Genomic DNA, 17,744 nt, shown 5'->3' with positions numbered 1-17,744 from the left:
TTCCAGGTCCAACCTTCCTATGGAATAAAGTAAGTTTGCTGTGGCTGCTGTATGAGTTTCAGCTGTTCCCTCCCTCTGATCCTGTTTTCCTCAGTTCCTTGTTGCTTTTGTTTCCAAGCCCTCAGGCCACACACATCTTTTGTGTGCAAACCTCTGTTTCAGAGTCTTTTGCTTGGGAAGCCTATTCAAGACACCCCTCAATATAGAATGTAAACTTCAAGAAAGGGATGATTTCCGTTTGTTTTGTTTACTACTTTCCCCCCAGGTCTTAGCCCCAGGCCTAGGCATAGTAGGAACACAAAAGAAATATCTATTAAATAAATACATAATATTACTTACCACATTTTGTCTATTTATTTTTCAAATCCCCTGAAAAATAATAAGCTCCTTGAATGAAGGACAAGTGTTTTGTTTTGTTATTGCTTTTTTTTTTTTAATCCTGCTGCACAGGACATAGCACATTATAAATATCTCGTGAGTATTTGTTTAATGAATGTGTAATGCATGCATAAATGAATGGATGGATGAATACAATTAACATTTTGTTGGGGCACCTGGGTGGCTCAGTTGGTTAAGCAACCAACTAATGATTTTAGCTCAGGTTCAATCTCATGGTTGGTAGGATTCGGCCCAGTGCCAGGCTCTGCACTGACTATGGAGCCTACTTGGAATTCTCTCTCTGCCTGTCTGTCTGTCTGTCTGTCTCTCTCTCTCTCTCTCACTCACTGTAAATAAACAGACAAACAAACTTTAAAAAAATATGATGCTAAAACCTTTTAGCATTTGCCTCTTTCTTCATAATCCATTTGGACATATTCATGGCATCATTTTTTTAAAAATTTTAATTTTCAAAGAGAAACAGGCATAAATGACAAAGTTGGAATTAGAAATTAAATATTCTTTACCTAATTCATATTCGTGATTACATACTTAATGTTCCTAAATTCTTCTTGTGTGTACCAACCTGAAACAATTTCCTGGCTGAATCCCTCTTCATAGTCATCACTGTAGGCTGGAACTTGATTCATGTGAACATCTTGTATACAAATATCTTCAAACAAACTTTTCCAAATTTCAATACACTCTACTTTTGAAGGGTTGTTGCAATGACAATTCCACAAGATCGTTTCTTTCAGACTTTCTCTTAATGCTGCACACGTGTAGCCTCCATCAAGGGTCTTGCATTGTTCTGATTCTCTCCCACAGGTTTTCTTAAAATTTTCATACAACAGAGTGCAATGTTCCGACTCCTGGCACATACGTGCTGCTGTGACACAGTCAATCTTTTTTCTAACCATTAATGATGTGTTTTTCTGATGGAACCACTGTGTGATATTCGACTGTGAAGCCAAATGTAAAGACAGTGCTGATTCTTCTATAAAGTTAAAATAAAAAAAAAAAAAAGAGAGAGAGAGAGACCAAAAATTAAATAATTTAATCTTACTAACTGGCCTGGGTGGCTCCATTGGTTAGGCATCGGATTCAGATTTGATCTCATGGGGTTCATGAGATGGAGCCCCACCTTGGGCTCTAAGCTGACAGTGGGGAGCCTGCTTGGGACTCTCACTCTCCTGCTCTCTCTGCCCCTTCCCACTTGTGCATGTCCGAGTGCACACTCTCTCTCAAAATAAATAAAATAAATGAATAAACAAATATAGCATATAGACTTATCTTTTATAAATATTCTTGTATCTATTGTCTTTCACAAACCATTAAAATTTTCAAGAGAGCTATTACAAATGAACCCAAGTTTTTAAAAACTGAAATAAGGGGTGCCTGGGTGGCTCAGTTGGTTAAGCATCCAAATCTTAATTTTGGCTCAGGTCATGATCTCACGGTTCATGGGTTCCAGTGCTGTGTTGGGCTCTGGGCTGAGAGTGCAGAGCCTGCTCTCTCTCTCTCCCCCTCTCTTTCTGCCCCTCCCCTGTTCACACTATCTCACTCTCAAAATAAATAAACTGAAAAAAATTTTTAAAAATTTTGAAATAAACACACTGATTATAGTTTATGTAACCACATAATGGTAATGCTCAATCTCTTTTAATGACATTTTGTCGTCATCATTTATTTTTGTTTTTCATTACATTTTGATGACAACTGGTAGAAATTGTGTGTAACTTAATACTTATAAGGCAACACATTATTTCCCTTGCATAAATTTTTATGGATTTCCATCTTCTCCTAGAAATACACTCAGTGTTTCTCTGTCTTCTAAAAATATTTTTATGTTTCCCTTAACAAGCCTTTTCAGCCCTTGGGGGTTATATGCCTCACTGAGCATACATGTTTTACTGGACAGTTCAAATGAAGTCATAATTATATGAACTTTACATAAAAAAGATAAGAAAAACAACTTCAATAGGAGACTCCAAGTCAGCTTAACATAGGCTTTCAGAAGTATACTATTTCTAAAAAGTCTTATCTTCCTCTAAGGCACTTCAAGTAGGTCTCCACAATAAAAAACAAAAAAATCCTTGACCCTACAATTCTTCCCAAAGTAACCTTTTTCCCTGTGGCATTTTGGTCTAAAACTAAAATATTGTTAAATTTTGGTTCATTAAATTAATTTTCTTATACCTTATAAAAGGTATAAGACCTCACAGCCTTAGTTTCTACAAATGCATCATATTTATGCAAGATAAAGGTAATATAACCAATTTCATGATATGAACATGTTTACTTAAAACCTGCTAGGGCATCCTTATAAGCACTATTTGGAGCCAGCCTCTGTACTGCGTGTGTTTTAAAAAATACACTACTATAGCATTTTGCACATTTCTCAAATAACAGCTCACAATGGATTTTATAATTATGTAAATCAGACTCCTTTACTAGAACAGAGGTCTTCTTTTCTATTACTTTTGGCTAGCATATGCTGGGTTGCATGAATAGGATGGATGTGAATTAATGCTGTTCTCATATAATTAGTTCTATTACATTGATAATTATATACCTTGAAGTAATCTGTAATCCTGTCTAAATGTCATCAATCAACCTATCTAAATATCTATCTTTCTATCTATATATTTAATCAGCTGGACTAAATTAAATGACTTGGCTAAATGTCAATTTTGCTCTACTATATTTTCAGCTAATCAAGAGCAGAGACTGTTTCATTCATCTTTATATCCATCCTCCAGCATTTATATCTACACATGTTAACTGAATAATAAAAACTTTATGAATAGATCCATGATTTAGGTCCTCAAAAATATGTTTAAAAATTTTAAATCCTTATGTTATGGTATTATTGGTTATTTGCTAAGTATCAGGTACTGTGCTGGGTGCTTTATCACAGTAAGTAAAAAAGGAAAAAGAAATGCCAAAGCTGATTTTTTCAAGAAGTTTACAGTATATTAAGGAAGAATGGAACAGTACACACCTATATATGTTTGGGAATGTTTTGAGAATCCAAAGAGGGAAGGTAGGGAAAGGAAGAAGGAGGTAGGCAGGGGGAGGAGGAGGAGGAGGAGGAGGAGAGGGAGAGAGACAGAGACAGAGATCGTGTCTTGGAATGATGACCAAAAAGTTTGTGGAAGGTGTTATAGTTGAGATAGGATGGGTATTAAGATTTCAGTTATTTCCTTCCCACACTAAGCTAAATTATAAGCAATAAACTAATGCTCCCTGTATACATAACAACTAGGTCATGTCCATCATGAAGTTTATTTGTGAGATCATTTAAGTCTTCTCTATAGGGTTTTTATATTCCTGGTTATCAAAATTATTGCATAGTAGTCTTTAGTAAGTGTCTATGGGGAAAAAAAGGGTTTAAATATGTGAACTGATTTCAATTTATCTGCTCTAAATTTATATGTACCTGTTGACTGGTCACTACATTTTGCCAAAACTTGGTATGATTAAAAGTGGCTAAAGAGATATAAATTAAGTTGTCTTACCATTGTGAAACAAAAGTCAATAAACATTTTTAGTATTCCAATATGCTTTTATTTCATCCCACTTCAATCTAAAACTAGTATAGACGTATTAATTAGCTAACTAATGTCATTTCAGGCTGTCCTAGTTGATGACTTCTCAGCATTTATAATTGTTGACTATTTTCTCTGTGTCTCATTCATTGATTTCAACAACTCTTTCTGATGTTTCTTTTCCTATCTTTGAAATCTTCTTTTTGGTTACTTTAACTATATCATGAATTTTATTATCAAAATCTTTACAATATTCTCACCTTATAGCGCTTCCTGACCAATCCTATCTTCCTTCACGGTTTTATCTATTTCTTATAAACTTTTAACTCCAAAATCTGTATGTCTATTTTATGTTACTCTCTTCAGTACAAGACCCATGTTTCCAAATGCAAGCTAGATGATGTACATTCCTTCATTTCTTTTTAAAAATTATTTGTATCTTGCAAAACTTCAAAGAAAATGCCAACATTCCTAATGTGAATGTTCCAAAGCATTCCACAGATGCAATCTCCAAAATATAATTCATCACTTCTACCCCTAATCCTGTGCTTTATTCTTTCTTTCCTATCTCAGTGTATCTCAGTACCCTGTCCCAAGCCATGCTTTATACATTTCATTCTCCTCATATCCAACTGCCACCAATTCCTATTGATTGTGATTCATAAATATACCTTACTTATGTCTTCTTCTCATAGTCCTCAGCACCAGTGTGTTAGTTTAGGCATACATCACCTCTCTCTCAAATTATTTGATATCCCTGGCCTGAATCTTTCCCACCCCTCCATCCTGTCTTTTGCATTCCTGCCAGGGATACCCTTTGAAAAGCCGATTCTGCATTTCTCTGTTTAAAATGCATTAATAGCCCCTTGTAATAACAGTTTGAGGCCTAATCCCTTTAGAAAGGTACATAAATTCAGGCTTCCTCCTTTTTATAACATCTGCTTTCTTCCCAGCATCATCTCCTAATACTCCTCCATTCTACAGTCCAGTTTAACAAAGGATTTGTTGCTCCTTGAATGTGCTCTGCCTGATTCTATTTTCTCTGTTTAGAACATCCATTTTGTCTCTTTAATCGACCCAATTCACCCTAAAAGCCCCAAGTCTGTCATTTCTTCTGTGAACCTTCTGAATCACCATTATTTTATCCTCTATACCTTCAAACACTCTGTGTGTGTGTGTGTGTGTGTGTGTGTGTGTGTGTGTGTGTGTATCACCTAGCATGTATCACATTGTACAGGGGATACTTAGCACTTACCATTTTAATTAAGAATTGAACTAAAAGTAAATAACAAAGGTATCTGGGAAATCCTCAAATATTTGGAAGTTCAACAATGGTATTGTAAAATAAACCATGAATCAAAGAGAAAGTCACAAGGGAAATGAGAAACCATTTTGAATTGAATAAAAATGAAAACATAGCATACTAAAATTTGTGAATATAACTAAAACAGCACTTGGACATTTATATAATGAAATGCTTATAGGAGGAAGGAAAAAAAAACATCAAATCAGTGATATAAGCCTTTATCTTAAGAAACCAGAAAATGAAGAGCAACTTCAAGTCAAGTCAAACACAACAGCAACAAAAAATAATAAAGAGCAAAACTGAGAGACAGGGAGAGACAAAGAGAGGAAGACACAAATTACCACCATCTGAATGAACGAAAGGACATTACTATAAGTCCTATAGATATTTAAAGGACAATTTGAGAATATTAGGAACAACTTAGCAGAGAGATATGGAAAAAAGGTAAAATGGAAACCCTAAAAATAAAAATTCAACATAAATCCAACAAACAGAAAAGTTCACTGAAAGACACAAACTACCAAACTCACCAAGAAATAAGTAAAACAGTTCTATGACAAACACGCTGAACATTTTTAAATCTTCCAATGAAGAATTGCCCAGATATCTTCACTAGTGAATTAAATTAATTAAATTGAATTAAATTAATTCCTTAAATTTAAGGAAGAAATACTACTACTACTTTGTATACTCTTTTAGAATAAAAAAGAGGATAAAATACTTCCCAAATCATTTTTAAAAACAGCATTATCCAGGGGCACCTGGGTGGCTCAGTCAGTTTAGCGTCCGACTTTTAATTTCTGCTCAAGTCATGATCTCACAGTTCATGAGTTCGTCGTGAGTTCAAGCCCCAAGTCAGGCTATCTGCTGACAGCTTGGAGCCTGCTTTGGACTCACTGTCTACGTCTCTTTCTCTCTCTTCCCCTTCCCAGCTCACACACACTCTCTCTCTAAACATTAAAAAAAAATAAAATTAAAATTAAAAACAGTATTATCTAGACAACAAAATCAGACAAATATGCTGTCAGGAAAACATTCTAATGTCCCTCAGGAACATAGATTAAAAACCCTCAACAAAATAGTAGCAAATTCAATCCAGCAACATATAAAATGAATAAATACTTCATAACTGAATAGTATATATCCTCAGAATGAAGGGTTAGAACCAACACTAAGAATCAACAAATAATTCATCATATTAAAAAAAACCTAAAAATATACACCATGATCATTGCAAAAGAGGCAGAAAATAATTTGCGAATCTATTCATGATAAAATCTCTAAGCAAACCGGATATAGGAAGGAATTTTCTCTGCCTGATAAAGGGAGGAGGAACCTACAAAGAACTTACTGCAAAATCCATTTTTTTATTTAAAAAACATTTTTTTATGCTTATTTTATTTTTTAGAGAGAGCACAAGTTGGAGAGGGGCAGAGAGAGAGAGGGAGACACAGAATTCAAAGCAGGGTCCAGGCTCTGAGATGTCTGCACAGAGCCTGATAAGGGGCTGGAACCCACGAATTGTGAGATCATGACCTGAGTTGAAGTTGGTCACTTAACTGACTGAACCACCCAGGCACCCCTGCAAAAACCATTCTTAATGGTGCAAAACTAAATGCATTTCTCCCAAGACAGGTAAAAAGGCAAGGATGGCCACTCCCAGAAATCCTATTTAACATTATCCTGCAGGTCCTACTCAGAACAATAGAGCAAGGAAAAGAAATAAAGCCCTACAGTTTGGAAAGAAAGAAATAAAACTCTCTATTTGCAGATATAAATATTTAAGTCTATGTAGACAATCCTATAGATTCTACAAAATAAAAGATACTAGAAGTAATAACTGAGCTGAGCAAGTTACAGGCTATAAGGTGTGTGTATATACACACACACACACGTGGTATATATAAGATATACATATATATGGTATATATATATATGATATATGTAAATATATGGTATATATAAGATATATGTATATATATGGTATATATATATACTTTATATATACCATATATATATAATTTTGATATATTAGCCATAATTGATTAGAAATTAAAATATAAAAAAGTTACCATTTACAACAGCATCAAAAAAGTGAAGCATATTTATGTAAATCTTAACACAAAGTGAAGTATACACTGAAAACTACAAAATATTGCTAAGAGGAAAGTATTGGCAAAAGTACAGAAATATAGGCAGCTGGAACAAGATAGAACAATCTAGAAATCGAGACACTAATATATAGCCCAAAGGATTTTGGAGAAAGGTGAAACTGTAGTCCCTTTATCAAATGTGGTAGAACAACTGGATATCCATAGAGAAAAAAAATAAATAAGTGAATCTGACCCATGGTTTGCACCATAAACAAAAATTAACTTACAGTGTATCATAAGCCTGAATGCAAAACCTAAAGTACTTAATATCTAGATCATATAAGAATATCTTTGTGATTTGGGGTTGTATAAAGATTTCTTAGATGCAACAGCAAAGGTATTATTTATAAAAGAAAAAAAATGATAAGCTGAACATTGTTAAACTTTAAAAAACAACAAACTTCTGCTTTTTGAAATATACGCTTAAAGCAATAAAAGATATAGACAGGGAAATATCATTTACAGAACACATATCCTGATAAGCCCTATTCAACACAGAGGAAAAACTCTTAAAACCCAATAAAAAAGGCAAAACTCAAATTAAAAAAGGGCAAAATTTTAAAGAGATGCTTTACCAAATAATGTATATAGAGGACACCTACGCACATGAAAATGTGTTCAACATTATTTAAGTGAAAATTAAAACCACAATGTGACACTACCACATATATGTTGGAATGGCCTCAAAATAAAAGCAAATAACAAAATCAAGTGCTACTGAGGATGTGGAGCAAGTGGAACTTTTATACATCGATGGTTAAATTAAACTTAGAATATTGTATGAAAGCTTATCATACAGTTGAACATAAACATTACCGTATAGCCCAACAAGAATATGGAGAAATAAAAACTTATGCTTGTAGGAGTCTTGTATGTGAATATTTATAGCAGCTTTATTTATAATCTCTAAAAATCTGGAAACAATGCAAACCACTTTCAGTGGTGAATGGATAACCAATACAATGGAATACTACTCAAACAGAGAACAAACTTGTTCAAAAACTACTAGTGAACCTCAAATCCATGATGTTAAATTAAAAAAAAAAATCAGGCAGGTTCAAGTTTTCCTAATTCCAAAAGGTTACCTAATTCCATTTATGTGAAACTCTGGAAAAAGCAAAAACATGGAACAGAAAATTGGCCAGTTTGCTCACCATGAGTGTTTTGAGAGGTGGGATAATAGGACCATTCATGATAAATGAGAGGTAAACCTATTTCTTATAAAACGAAAAATGAAAGAAGAGGCAAGAACCTCATGATAACAGCTGCAATCCCAAGCTGTCCACTTTTCAGAGAGAGTATGCAAGAACATTGAGGATCCAGAAACTGATTGTTTTAGAACTATTTCATCCTCCATATCCCTTTGAAAATCTTTATGAATCCTCAAGGACACATGCAGACTACTTTGAGTACCACTACTTCAGTGTCAGCCCGGCACCTTGAGTAGCTCTAAATCAATGCATAAATGATTAAATGCTCCCATCCAGAGGCAAGTAGAATTCCAGATAAGTGGTTATATTTTGGACTTTCTCAGGAAACTGAGTTCTTTAACAACAGAAATGATACCTTACTTGTCTTCTATCACTTAGGTCTTGGGCAAAGCCATAGTGAGCCTCACAAAAATATGAACTGAGAGAGTGACTATATAATGCTAATTAATTATGATTGGATGAAGCTTGAGATAGTGGTTAACAATTACAGAAATATGTTAGGCACTTACTGAGATCTATGACTCACAGAACTTTGTATTACACAAAAAAAACTGTTCAAGTTACCAATAAGAGAGAGAGAGAGAGAGAGAGAGAGAGAGAGAGAGAATTAATCCAATTACATAGATGTGGTTAATTTTGAAACTGTACTTTTCTTTTTTATGACTGTAATATTTCATATAACCACATATTATTACCTGATTCATTGATGCATTTTTTCCCAAGCAATTTGTTAATAGTGCAATGGAGGTTACCAGTGCAGAGACAATCTTCAAACTGGAAATTGTTTTCCACCAAGGACTGGATGCTCAGGTTACAGTTTGATGAATCCTTCATCTTGCAGGGGTTACCTGGGTTTTAACAAACATGTAATACTCCTGATATTAATCTAAGTATCACCCTACCCCAAATGCTTTTAACGTATTAACCTGAGTAATGCCTTATTATAATAAGATTTCCTGGGGATGCTGCAAGATGTCCACGTAAGTGACTTTTTAAGCACAAGATCTATTTTTACTATCTTTCCCTCAATGTTTACTTTCCAAAATGGATTAAAGCTTGCTGTATTTTAAAATGACTTTGTCCCCACTTAGAATATCAGTTTTTACTCTTCTATAATAATCAAGGCTGTCCTTATATGAGGTGACCAGAATGATCCATAATCCACTATTTTGTCAGTTTAGCTATTTTTATTAACTATTTGTCATAATCTTCTGGTGTATATGTCATTCTAAGATTATAATAAGAGACATGCAAGTGGCTCAAAATTCATCATGAGAAATGAAGTGGTCCTAACACTTTGTAAGCACTCAATAAATATTATTGAATAATGAGTCTTTCACAATTATCAATATTTCCTTTTCTGCTTTAATTTACAAAGTCCTATTCATCCACCCAACAATTTTCTTTTAATCATTTTTTGAATAAAATCACTTGAGTTCATTTCATTTATGTATTTGAGAATATTTCTATTTCAGCTTCATGAATGAGATAATTATGCAAATATTAATGCAATTCACTGAAAATGACTTGCTATTTGTATACTGAAGTACGTGTTATAATTCATGACACATTGAATGCAGTATTTTAAATTGCTTTATAAAATGTAAAAAGGAGTTTCATCATCAAAACAAATAGCAGATTTTTTTGCCACTGTCTTCTATTCTCATCTTAAAATTACTGTATTACTTAGAGCAAATTAGGCTTTTAAAATTCTTTTCCTGACTTGTAATAAGAATGTTGGGTTAGGCAGCTATAACTTACTTTGGACTATGGACTTACTGCCTTCAAGGGCAGAACGGAGAAGGAAATCATTCTCTTTTCCTCTACATCCTATATAATTCCTTGAGGTTGTGGGAATGGGGAGGACTTCTGATGGTGGAGATTGTAAATGGTGGCCATCAGAACTATAGGCTGCTGCCTCTTAAACCCAACTTACTTCCCCTTACGTCTTTTGGGAAGTAGAGGATGCACACACAGATAGGCAAGAGTCATGAGCAGTACAGACGTCACACTGCGCAAAATAGAGAAAGTACATCATGGAAGAATCTATTGTTATTTTCCTTTTTCAATTTTTCTTACTGAATATTCCATAAAGTTTATGAGGTTTTTATAGTATTATAACATCCAATATACAAGATGATAAATTATATGAGAATACAATATTTTGAAACGTTTGTGATAATAGTACTAAGGTAATGTCTCACTATATAATCAGTTTATCTATTTTTAGTGAACGGAGTCCTACTATAATGGTCCATACAATATTTATTCAACGAATTGATATATTCCGTATGTTTTCTTTTTCTTTTAAACAAGTAACAGTAACTCTAATCTTCATATTCTCTAACCCTCGGGACTCTGCTCAAATGTTTGGAATGTAGGACATGTTAAAAATAAAAATGTATTTTAAATTGTTCTCGACACAGATGGAATGGAAGATAGCATGTCTGTTACAAGAATATAAAAATGTGTATGATACACATACAAATAAATAACAATGCTCTTGATCATCACAAATGTTTTTTTTCCTATTTTATTACTGACATACTAATATGTAAGCAAAAACACATTTGAAAAATTTTTGCCATACTTCTGACAAGCATGCATATAATTATAACATTGTACATGGTGAGATAAGTAAAACAAACCCTGAAATCTTGCATAAACCTCCCCACAGGGCATTAAGGCTCTTGAGTTCTTGTTACTACATTCGCTAATAAGCAATTGAAGGTAAATCACTTGAATATTAAGTTTGAAAAAAGTGTTTGGAGCAAAGCTAACTTAGTTCCCAGGTCAGTGAAAGAAAATATCAAATCCTATTTTTACCTCAGTAAAAATAAATCATTTGTGTGTATTTTAAATAATGTATTTTATTGAGGCACTTGGGTGGTTCAGTTGGTTAAGCGTCCAACTTCAGCTCTGGTCAAGATCTCATGGTTCATGGGTTTGAGTCCTGCATCAGGCTCTGTGCTGATAGTGCAGAGCCTGCTTGGAATTCTCACTCTCTCTCCCTCTCGTTCTGTGCCCTCCTCCCTCTCTCTCTCTTTTTCTCTCTCAAAAATAAATACATAAACTTAAAAAATTAAATAATGTATTTTACCTGAAACATGACATGAATCTTCCATCTTTCTCCATGCAAGTTTACATCCATTTGTATCACTTAGGCATTGCTCTCTTAAATATGCGCAATCAATGGTTTGGGAAGTGGATTCATTTTCCAAGCATAGCACCATAGCTGAAATAACAATAAGAACAGAACAAAAACAACAAGAACGTGTTTGCAATATTACAGTATGACAGTTATTTACCTCAAAACTAAGTTACTGGTGATAAACAACAGTGTTATGGAAAATATAATCTGATAAGATCATTACAAGATTGGAACGGATCTTAACCTCCCCCCAACTACAGATCTGTATTTCTCCTTTATAAGATTCTTAAATGAAGAGTCTAGATTTGTGCTCTTATTTGGTGCATATTTATTCCTCAGTTTATATTTTTAAGACTATTGCTCTATTGAAACTGCTCTCTCTGGGGCGCCTGGGTGGCGCAGTCGGTTAAGCGTCCGACTTCAGCCAGGTCACGATCTCACGGTCCGGGAGTTCGAGCCCCGCGTCAGGCTCTGGGCTGATGGCTCAGAGCCTGGAGCCTGTTTCCGATTCTGTGTCTCCCTCTTTCTCTGCCCCTCCCCCGTTCATGCTCTGTCTCTCTCTGTCCCAAAAATGGATAAAAAACGTTGAAAAAAAAAATTAAAAAAAAAAAAAAAACAACTGCTCTCTGAACTGTCCTAATCATCTCCATGACATCAACCTTAATAGTTTTAACACTTCATCTTGCCTACTTTTATCATTGCACGTTTTGTTGCTATTTTGTTCTTAAAACTCTCTCTTCCTTTGGCAACCAGCTCTTCTAGTTCTCTTGATACTTATTCATTTGATATTTTCTGACCATAGTTAGGCCTCTTCCCAGGATCTTTGTCTTTTTCTGTTGAACTGTATTTTTAGCTTAATGTCTATCCTCAGATGTTTCCCATTCTCATTCTACACATTCTCTATGTACAATTCCATATACTTTAATGGTTTTAACTAAAACCTCTAGATTGATGATTCTCTAAAGCATAATTCAATCCCATTATTTTTCAGTATTCCAGTTATATTTGTTGTTATCTCAACCAAAGTGTTCCAGATACATTTTAAGACTACAGTGTATTTTTATCATCATCACTCCCTGGTGGACAGCCCTGCTTCATCAATTTCACTGTTCTCATGGGCACCCAACACTAGAAACCACTGATTCATCACATACTCCTTTTTTATCCTCGACTTCACTCTTTTATATCCATTTGTGCATAGTTCCTTGACTCTTATTTTGAATATTTGACCAACCCATCAATTAGTCAATTTGCCTCCAGTTTCATCTTACTCACATAGGTTCTTTATACCCCCTGCCTACTGTACCATCCTGATCCTGCCATTTCTCTGCTTCGACCTTTGGATGGTTCCTCATAGGATAGTTCTTATATTCCTTATCATATGCAATCTAGACATTTTTGAGCATGTATAGTTTCCCAGATGCTCCATGCTGTCTTGTACCTCTGAGTGTTTACTGTACCCTCATTAGTAGGCACTCCTTTTTATCTCCTAGAAACTTTTCTTTCTTTCTTTCTTTCTTTCTTTCTTTCTTTCTTTCCTTCTTTCTTTTCTTTCTTTCTTTGTCTTTCTTTCTTTCTTCTTTCTTTCTTTCTTTCTGTCTTTCTGTCTTTCTGTCTTTCTGCCTTTTTTTTTGTCCTCTAACACTCAACACAATAATTACCTATTTTATGGAATCCTTCCCTGAATTCAGTACCCTCTTCCTATATCCAAATTAATTTAACACCTCTTATTTGTTTCACTAGAATACTGGGATTTCCCCAAGCATAGCTTTACTGCTCTGTAATGAAAATGTGTATTTATATGATTGTCTCCACCATGGGGTTCTAGGGTCCTACTAGGCAGACATTGGAGGTAATTCATAATTGTATCCTCATCATCAAACACAATGAGACATTATGTATGTATGTTGACTTACGCTAACTTGAATTGTCATTTAAGAATGAAGTATAGGGGCACCTGGGTGGCTCAGTCGCTTAAGCATCTGACTCTCGATCTCAGCTCTGGTCTTGATTTTGCAGTTCGTGAAATGAATCCCTTCATTGGACTCTGTGCTGACAGCATGGAACCTGCTTGGGATTCTCCCTCTTCCTCTCTCTCTGCTCCTCCCCCACTCATGCTGTCTCTCTCTCTCTGATACTAAACTTAAAAAAAAAAAGAAGTTGTAAATAAGTAATACTATAAGACTATAATAAAAATAATACCTTCCAGATATTTACAAGTTATGTTGGGTAGAGGAGAGGTTTCCAGTAAGTTTTCTAAAAATATCAAAAACATAGTGATGCTAATTTAGTATAATGTATAAATTATTTGAATTGATTCTGCAAGCATGCCAAGCAACACTTGCTGGATCAATCCATAGAAAAATATGGGAAGAGCAATCGAGTTACAGAAACAATATATTAATTATAATCAGGAGATCTCAAAGTAGGTCTCAGAGTCAAATTAATTGAATTTTTAAAAAGATGATGCTAATTATGAATTGCCTGTGACAATGCAGAGTTATGGGCTTCAAGTAAAGCCTAAAATCTTTTCTTTATCTTACCTCTTTTCAAACCTCTTCTCCTAAGGAGAATCCAAGACAACTCATTGGATGGATCATATGTACTACTTGCTGGGTCACTGCATTTGGAGATTAGGCCCAAGGGTGTAGCTCAGTCACATTTTTCTTGTTGAGGGCTGGAGTGAAAATTGACATATCAGCCTTCTGTTTTGTCATGTGTTCATTGTTAAGCTCATTTAACCAATGAGAAAGAGAAAGAGAGCCCCTTCGGTTCTGGCCCAAAGTTACTTGTTTGAATCCAGCTTGCCAAAGACCCTGAAATATTTTATGTCAGACTCTACTCATAAGAAAGTGGAATTCTATGGGGCGACTCAGTGGCTCAGTTGATTGAGCAACTGATTTCAGCTCAGGTCATGATCTCAGAGTTTGTGGGATCGAGGTCTGCATTGAGCTCTGTGCTGATAGCTAAGAGCCTGGAACTTTCTTCAGATTCTGTGTCTCCCTCACTCACTGCCCCTCTTCTACTCATGTTCTCTCTCTCATTCTCTCTCTCTCTCTCTCTCTCAAAAATAAATAAACATAAAAAAAGGAAAGTAAGAAACTGGAATTTTATTTGACATTGATCATTGAATCTTGTAAATAGCTCCTTCAGGAAACTTATAGATGATGGTATACTGAATATATCATCAAAACCTTACCAGTACCTCTGTCTAATGATGGTTAATTAATTCTACATATTATGTTTCTCAAATCTGTTTCATTTTCTTCCATATTTAAAATTTTAAGTTCCACTTGATTGTTTACTTTATACGATTTTCCACACCCTCTAGTAGGATGAAATACTAAATCTACTAGGAAAACCATCTCAGTGATCTGGCCCACAAGAATGAAAATAACTTTAACTTGCCAAAATCTTAGTCATTCCTTACTATAATTTGTGGCCACGTATTTAATCCAGGAGTTTTCAAGGATTCTCTTGAAATGCTCAATGAAAAACAAGTTCTGTTTTAAAGTAGCAATATGAAAAATGTTGCACATAATATTACCGTCTTAAGTCTTATTATGATATGACATGTTCTATTTTAAAAATTCACCATGCCCCACGTTCCTCTGGTGATAGAACTTTCCCGCACCTTTAGACCTATTTAGATGATGTTAGACAAGTATTCTTAAGAATGAACTATGGGAAATACAGGTTAAGCCTATCAGATAGTACAGCTTCGACCCTAACAATGTTAGAAATCATTCACTTCCTAGTCTCAAAATTAATTTAGAATGGAAACTTGAAAACAAGAGGCGATCCTTGCTTTTTCAACTGGAGCTATAATGAGGTTGTAACATGTTTTATGTGTTCTGTTATACTGCTGTCTTATCTACAAAATTAAAATTTCCCAGAGTTTTCTTCATAATCATGAATGGAAATATGCAAATAGTGTTAAAATAAATCCAAGAGCAAAATTTTGAGATAGGAAATAACTATTACTAAAACTAAAGAAAAACTGAAAATACATAAAATATTCCATTCTTTCTCCCCTTAATTTTTTTGATTCATGTTCAACATAATTTGGAATAACCTTCTTTGTTTTCTTGCCTACAGTTATGTTTTTATTCATTAATATCTATTAGTGTAAACAAAAAAATACTGGCTCTGTTTTAATGAATGGAATAATATTCAGCTATAATCATAACTATTTCTTTTCCTGAATTCATTTTATAGATTCTACTAAATTCTGAAGAAAAATACAGTAGTTTGTCCGATGACACCTACAACAAGTAGATCTTCATGGATTCTACTTTAAGTATAAATGAATTCTTTTCCACCAGCATTTTATGATACCTTCACACTATCCAACACAAGAGGGATTATTACAAACCTTTCCTGTAGCTAAAGAAGCTAACTAAAATGTGAAGCATTTGATGGGATGTTAAGTTGTTTTATTCTATGAAATGAATCCTTTTTAGTAAATATTAACACTTTAAAATTCAGGGAACTGAATGCTTTAAGTTAATCTCATTTAATTTCAAAGAAAAATAGATAAATTTGAAATTTGCCATCTTATAACTTGTAAATAGATACTGGAAGGTTTCATTTCTCAAAGGCTCTATTATCTGTGTGAATTCCATAAATCCTAGGTAACTGGATTATCCCATATAATAAAATGCAAACAATGTGAGAGATGAATGCAATCCCTGCATTGTGCATTTTCTACAGAGTTATAAATGAGTAAGTGTGCAATTTTGAGAAAGTAAGAAACCATGTTAAAGTATACACTGAAAATTGAGACTTCCTATTACAAGCCCATTAGTTTAATCAACAGTCAAGTCAGATAAGATGGCATTCAGTTCATGAAGAAACAGTGCTATGGATCCAGGTAAACTAGAAGCATGATTCACTTACCAAGGAAAATGAAGACTATCATGCTGGACAACCTGGAGTTATTCACCTGCAAGAAAGGCAGACGTGTTAACTGCAGCCACCTTCTTAACAGTAACTGTGCAGATAAGGCTTCAGCTTCTGCCCTTGCTTCCCGAAAGCATTACTGAGTCAAGTCAGCTTCCTTTGTCACCATTTCCTCCCCAATCTTTCCTGAGCTGTGAACTTTCCTAATTATGTCCAAATTCAATTATTTTCTTCTGAGCATACTAATCTCGGCTATTATGCTTCCAAGAAAAACCCACAAGCCAGATGCTAAGAAATGATACATGCTCAGCACATTCATGAGAGAGGTTTTTGGTTTTTTTTTTTTCCTTCGAGTAGAATAGTAAATTGTGTAAAAGCCTCTCAACTATAACCCCCAGGTTTCCTACACACTGGAGTATCCTCAGTTTCCACTTCATTAGTTAACCTCATGACAGCAAGTTTAGGTCATCTGAGAATGTGGAAAAGGAGAAAGGTGATAAGCAGCCCAGGCAAATGTATAGGGAATTCAGGTTCCACTAGAATCAAACTGGTGTGCCTCATCTTCCCAAACAAGACATGTTCTCTACATGTGCCACATGCTCCAGTATGCTTTAAGGTTGTAGTGTTTCAGCTGCTGTTCTCCAAAGTCACCCGACACAGTATCAGTGTAAGAAATGACTCCTTGCAGTGATGCAAAAATTCCCTGGTCTGCTGGAAAGGTAAGCCACTTGTAGTCACTTGACAACTGTGTTTCTCCCAGCTTCAGTAAGAGGCATTGCTGTGGTCTGAATATTTATGTCTCCCTACAAATTTACACGTGGACATTCTAACCCTCAAAATGATTACATTTATAGGTAGAGTCTTGAGGAGGTGCTTAAGTTGTCAGGGTGGAACCATCGTGAATGAAGCTCCAGAGGGATCCCTTGCTCCTTCCACCAGGGAGGACACAGCAGGAAGTCACCAACTATGAACTGGGAAGAGGGCCTTTGTGAGAATGTGACCACGCATTGGTGTTGGACTTCTAGTCTCCAGGACTGTGAAAAATAAATTTCTGTTTATTTCTGGGTTTATGAGTGACCAGACTGTTATATT

The 17,744-nt window shown here is 34.8% G+C and overlaps 1 protein-coding gene across 1 annotated transcript in view; it reads right to left on the bottom strand.

Annotated features, from left to right (window-relative positions):
* Window positions 1-16,671, bottom strand: part of GFRAL (GDNF family receptor alpha like) — a 59,325-nt gene extending 42,654 nt beyond the window's left edge. Inside the window, exons 1-3 of the mRNA XM_047857929.1 lie at window positions 16,650-16,671; window positions 11,700-11,834; window positions 9,295-9,453 (exon numbers count right to left, since the gene is read on the bottom strand). Of these exons, the coding sequence (XP_047713885.1) occupies window positions 9,295-9,453; window positions 11,700-11,834; window positions 16,650-16,671 (316 nt within the window). The remainder of the gene's footprint in view (window positions 1-9,294; window positions 9,454-11,699; window positions 11,835-16,649) is intronic.
* Between the last annotated feature and the right edge of the window lie 1,073 nt (window positions 16,672-17,744).

The sequence above is a fragment of the Prionailurus viverrinus genome, chromosome B2 (genome assembly GCF_022837055.1).
Source record: "Prionailurus viverrinus isolate Anna chromosome B2, UM_Priviv_1.0, whole genome shotgun sequence".
Classification (NCBI taxonomy): domain Eukaryota; kingdom Metazoa; phylum Chordata; class Mammalia; order Carnivora; family Felidae; genus Prionailurus; species Prionailurus viverrinus.
Note: the sequence above shows the minus strand (reverse complement) of the source record. Positions and strands in the feature narration are given on the sequence as shown.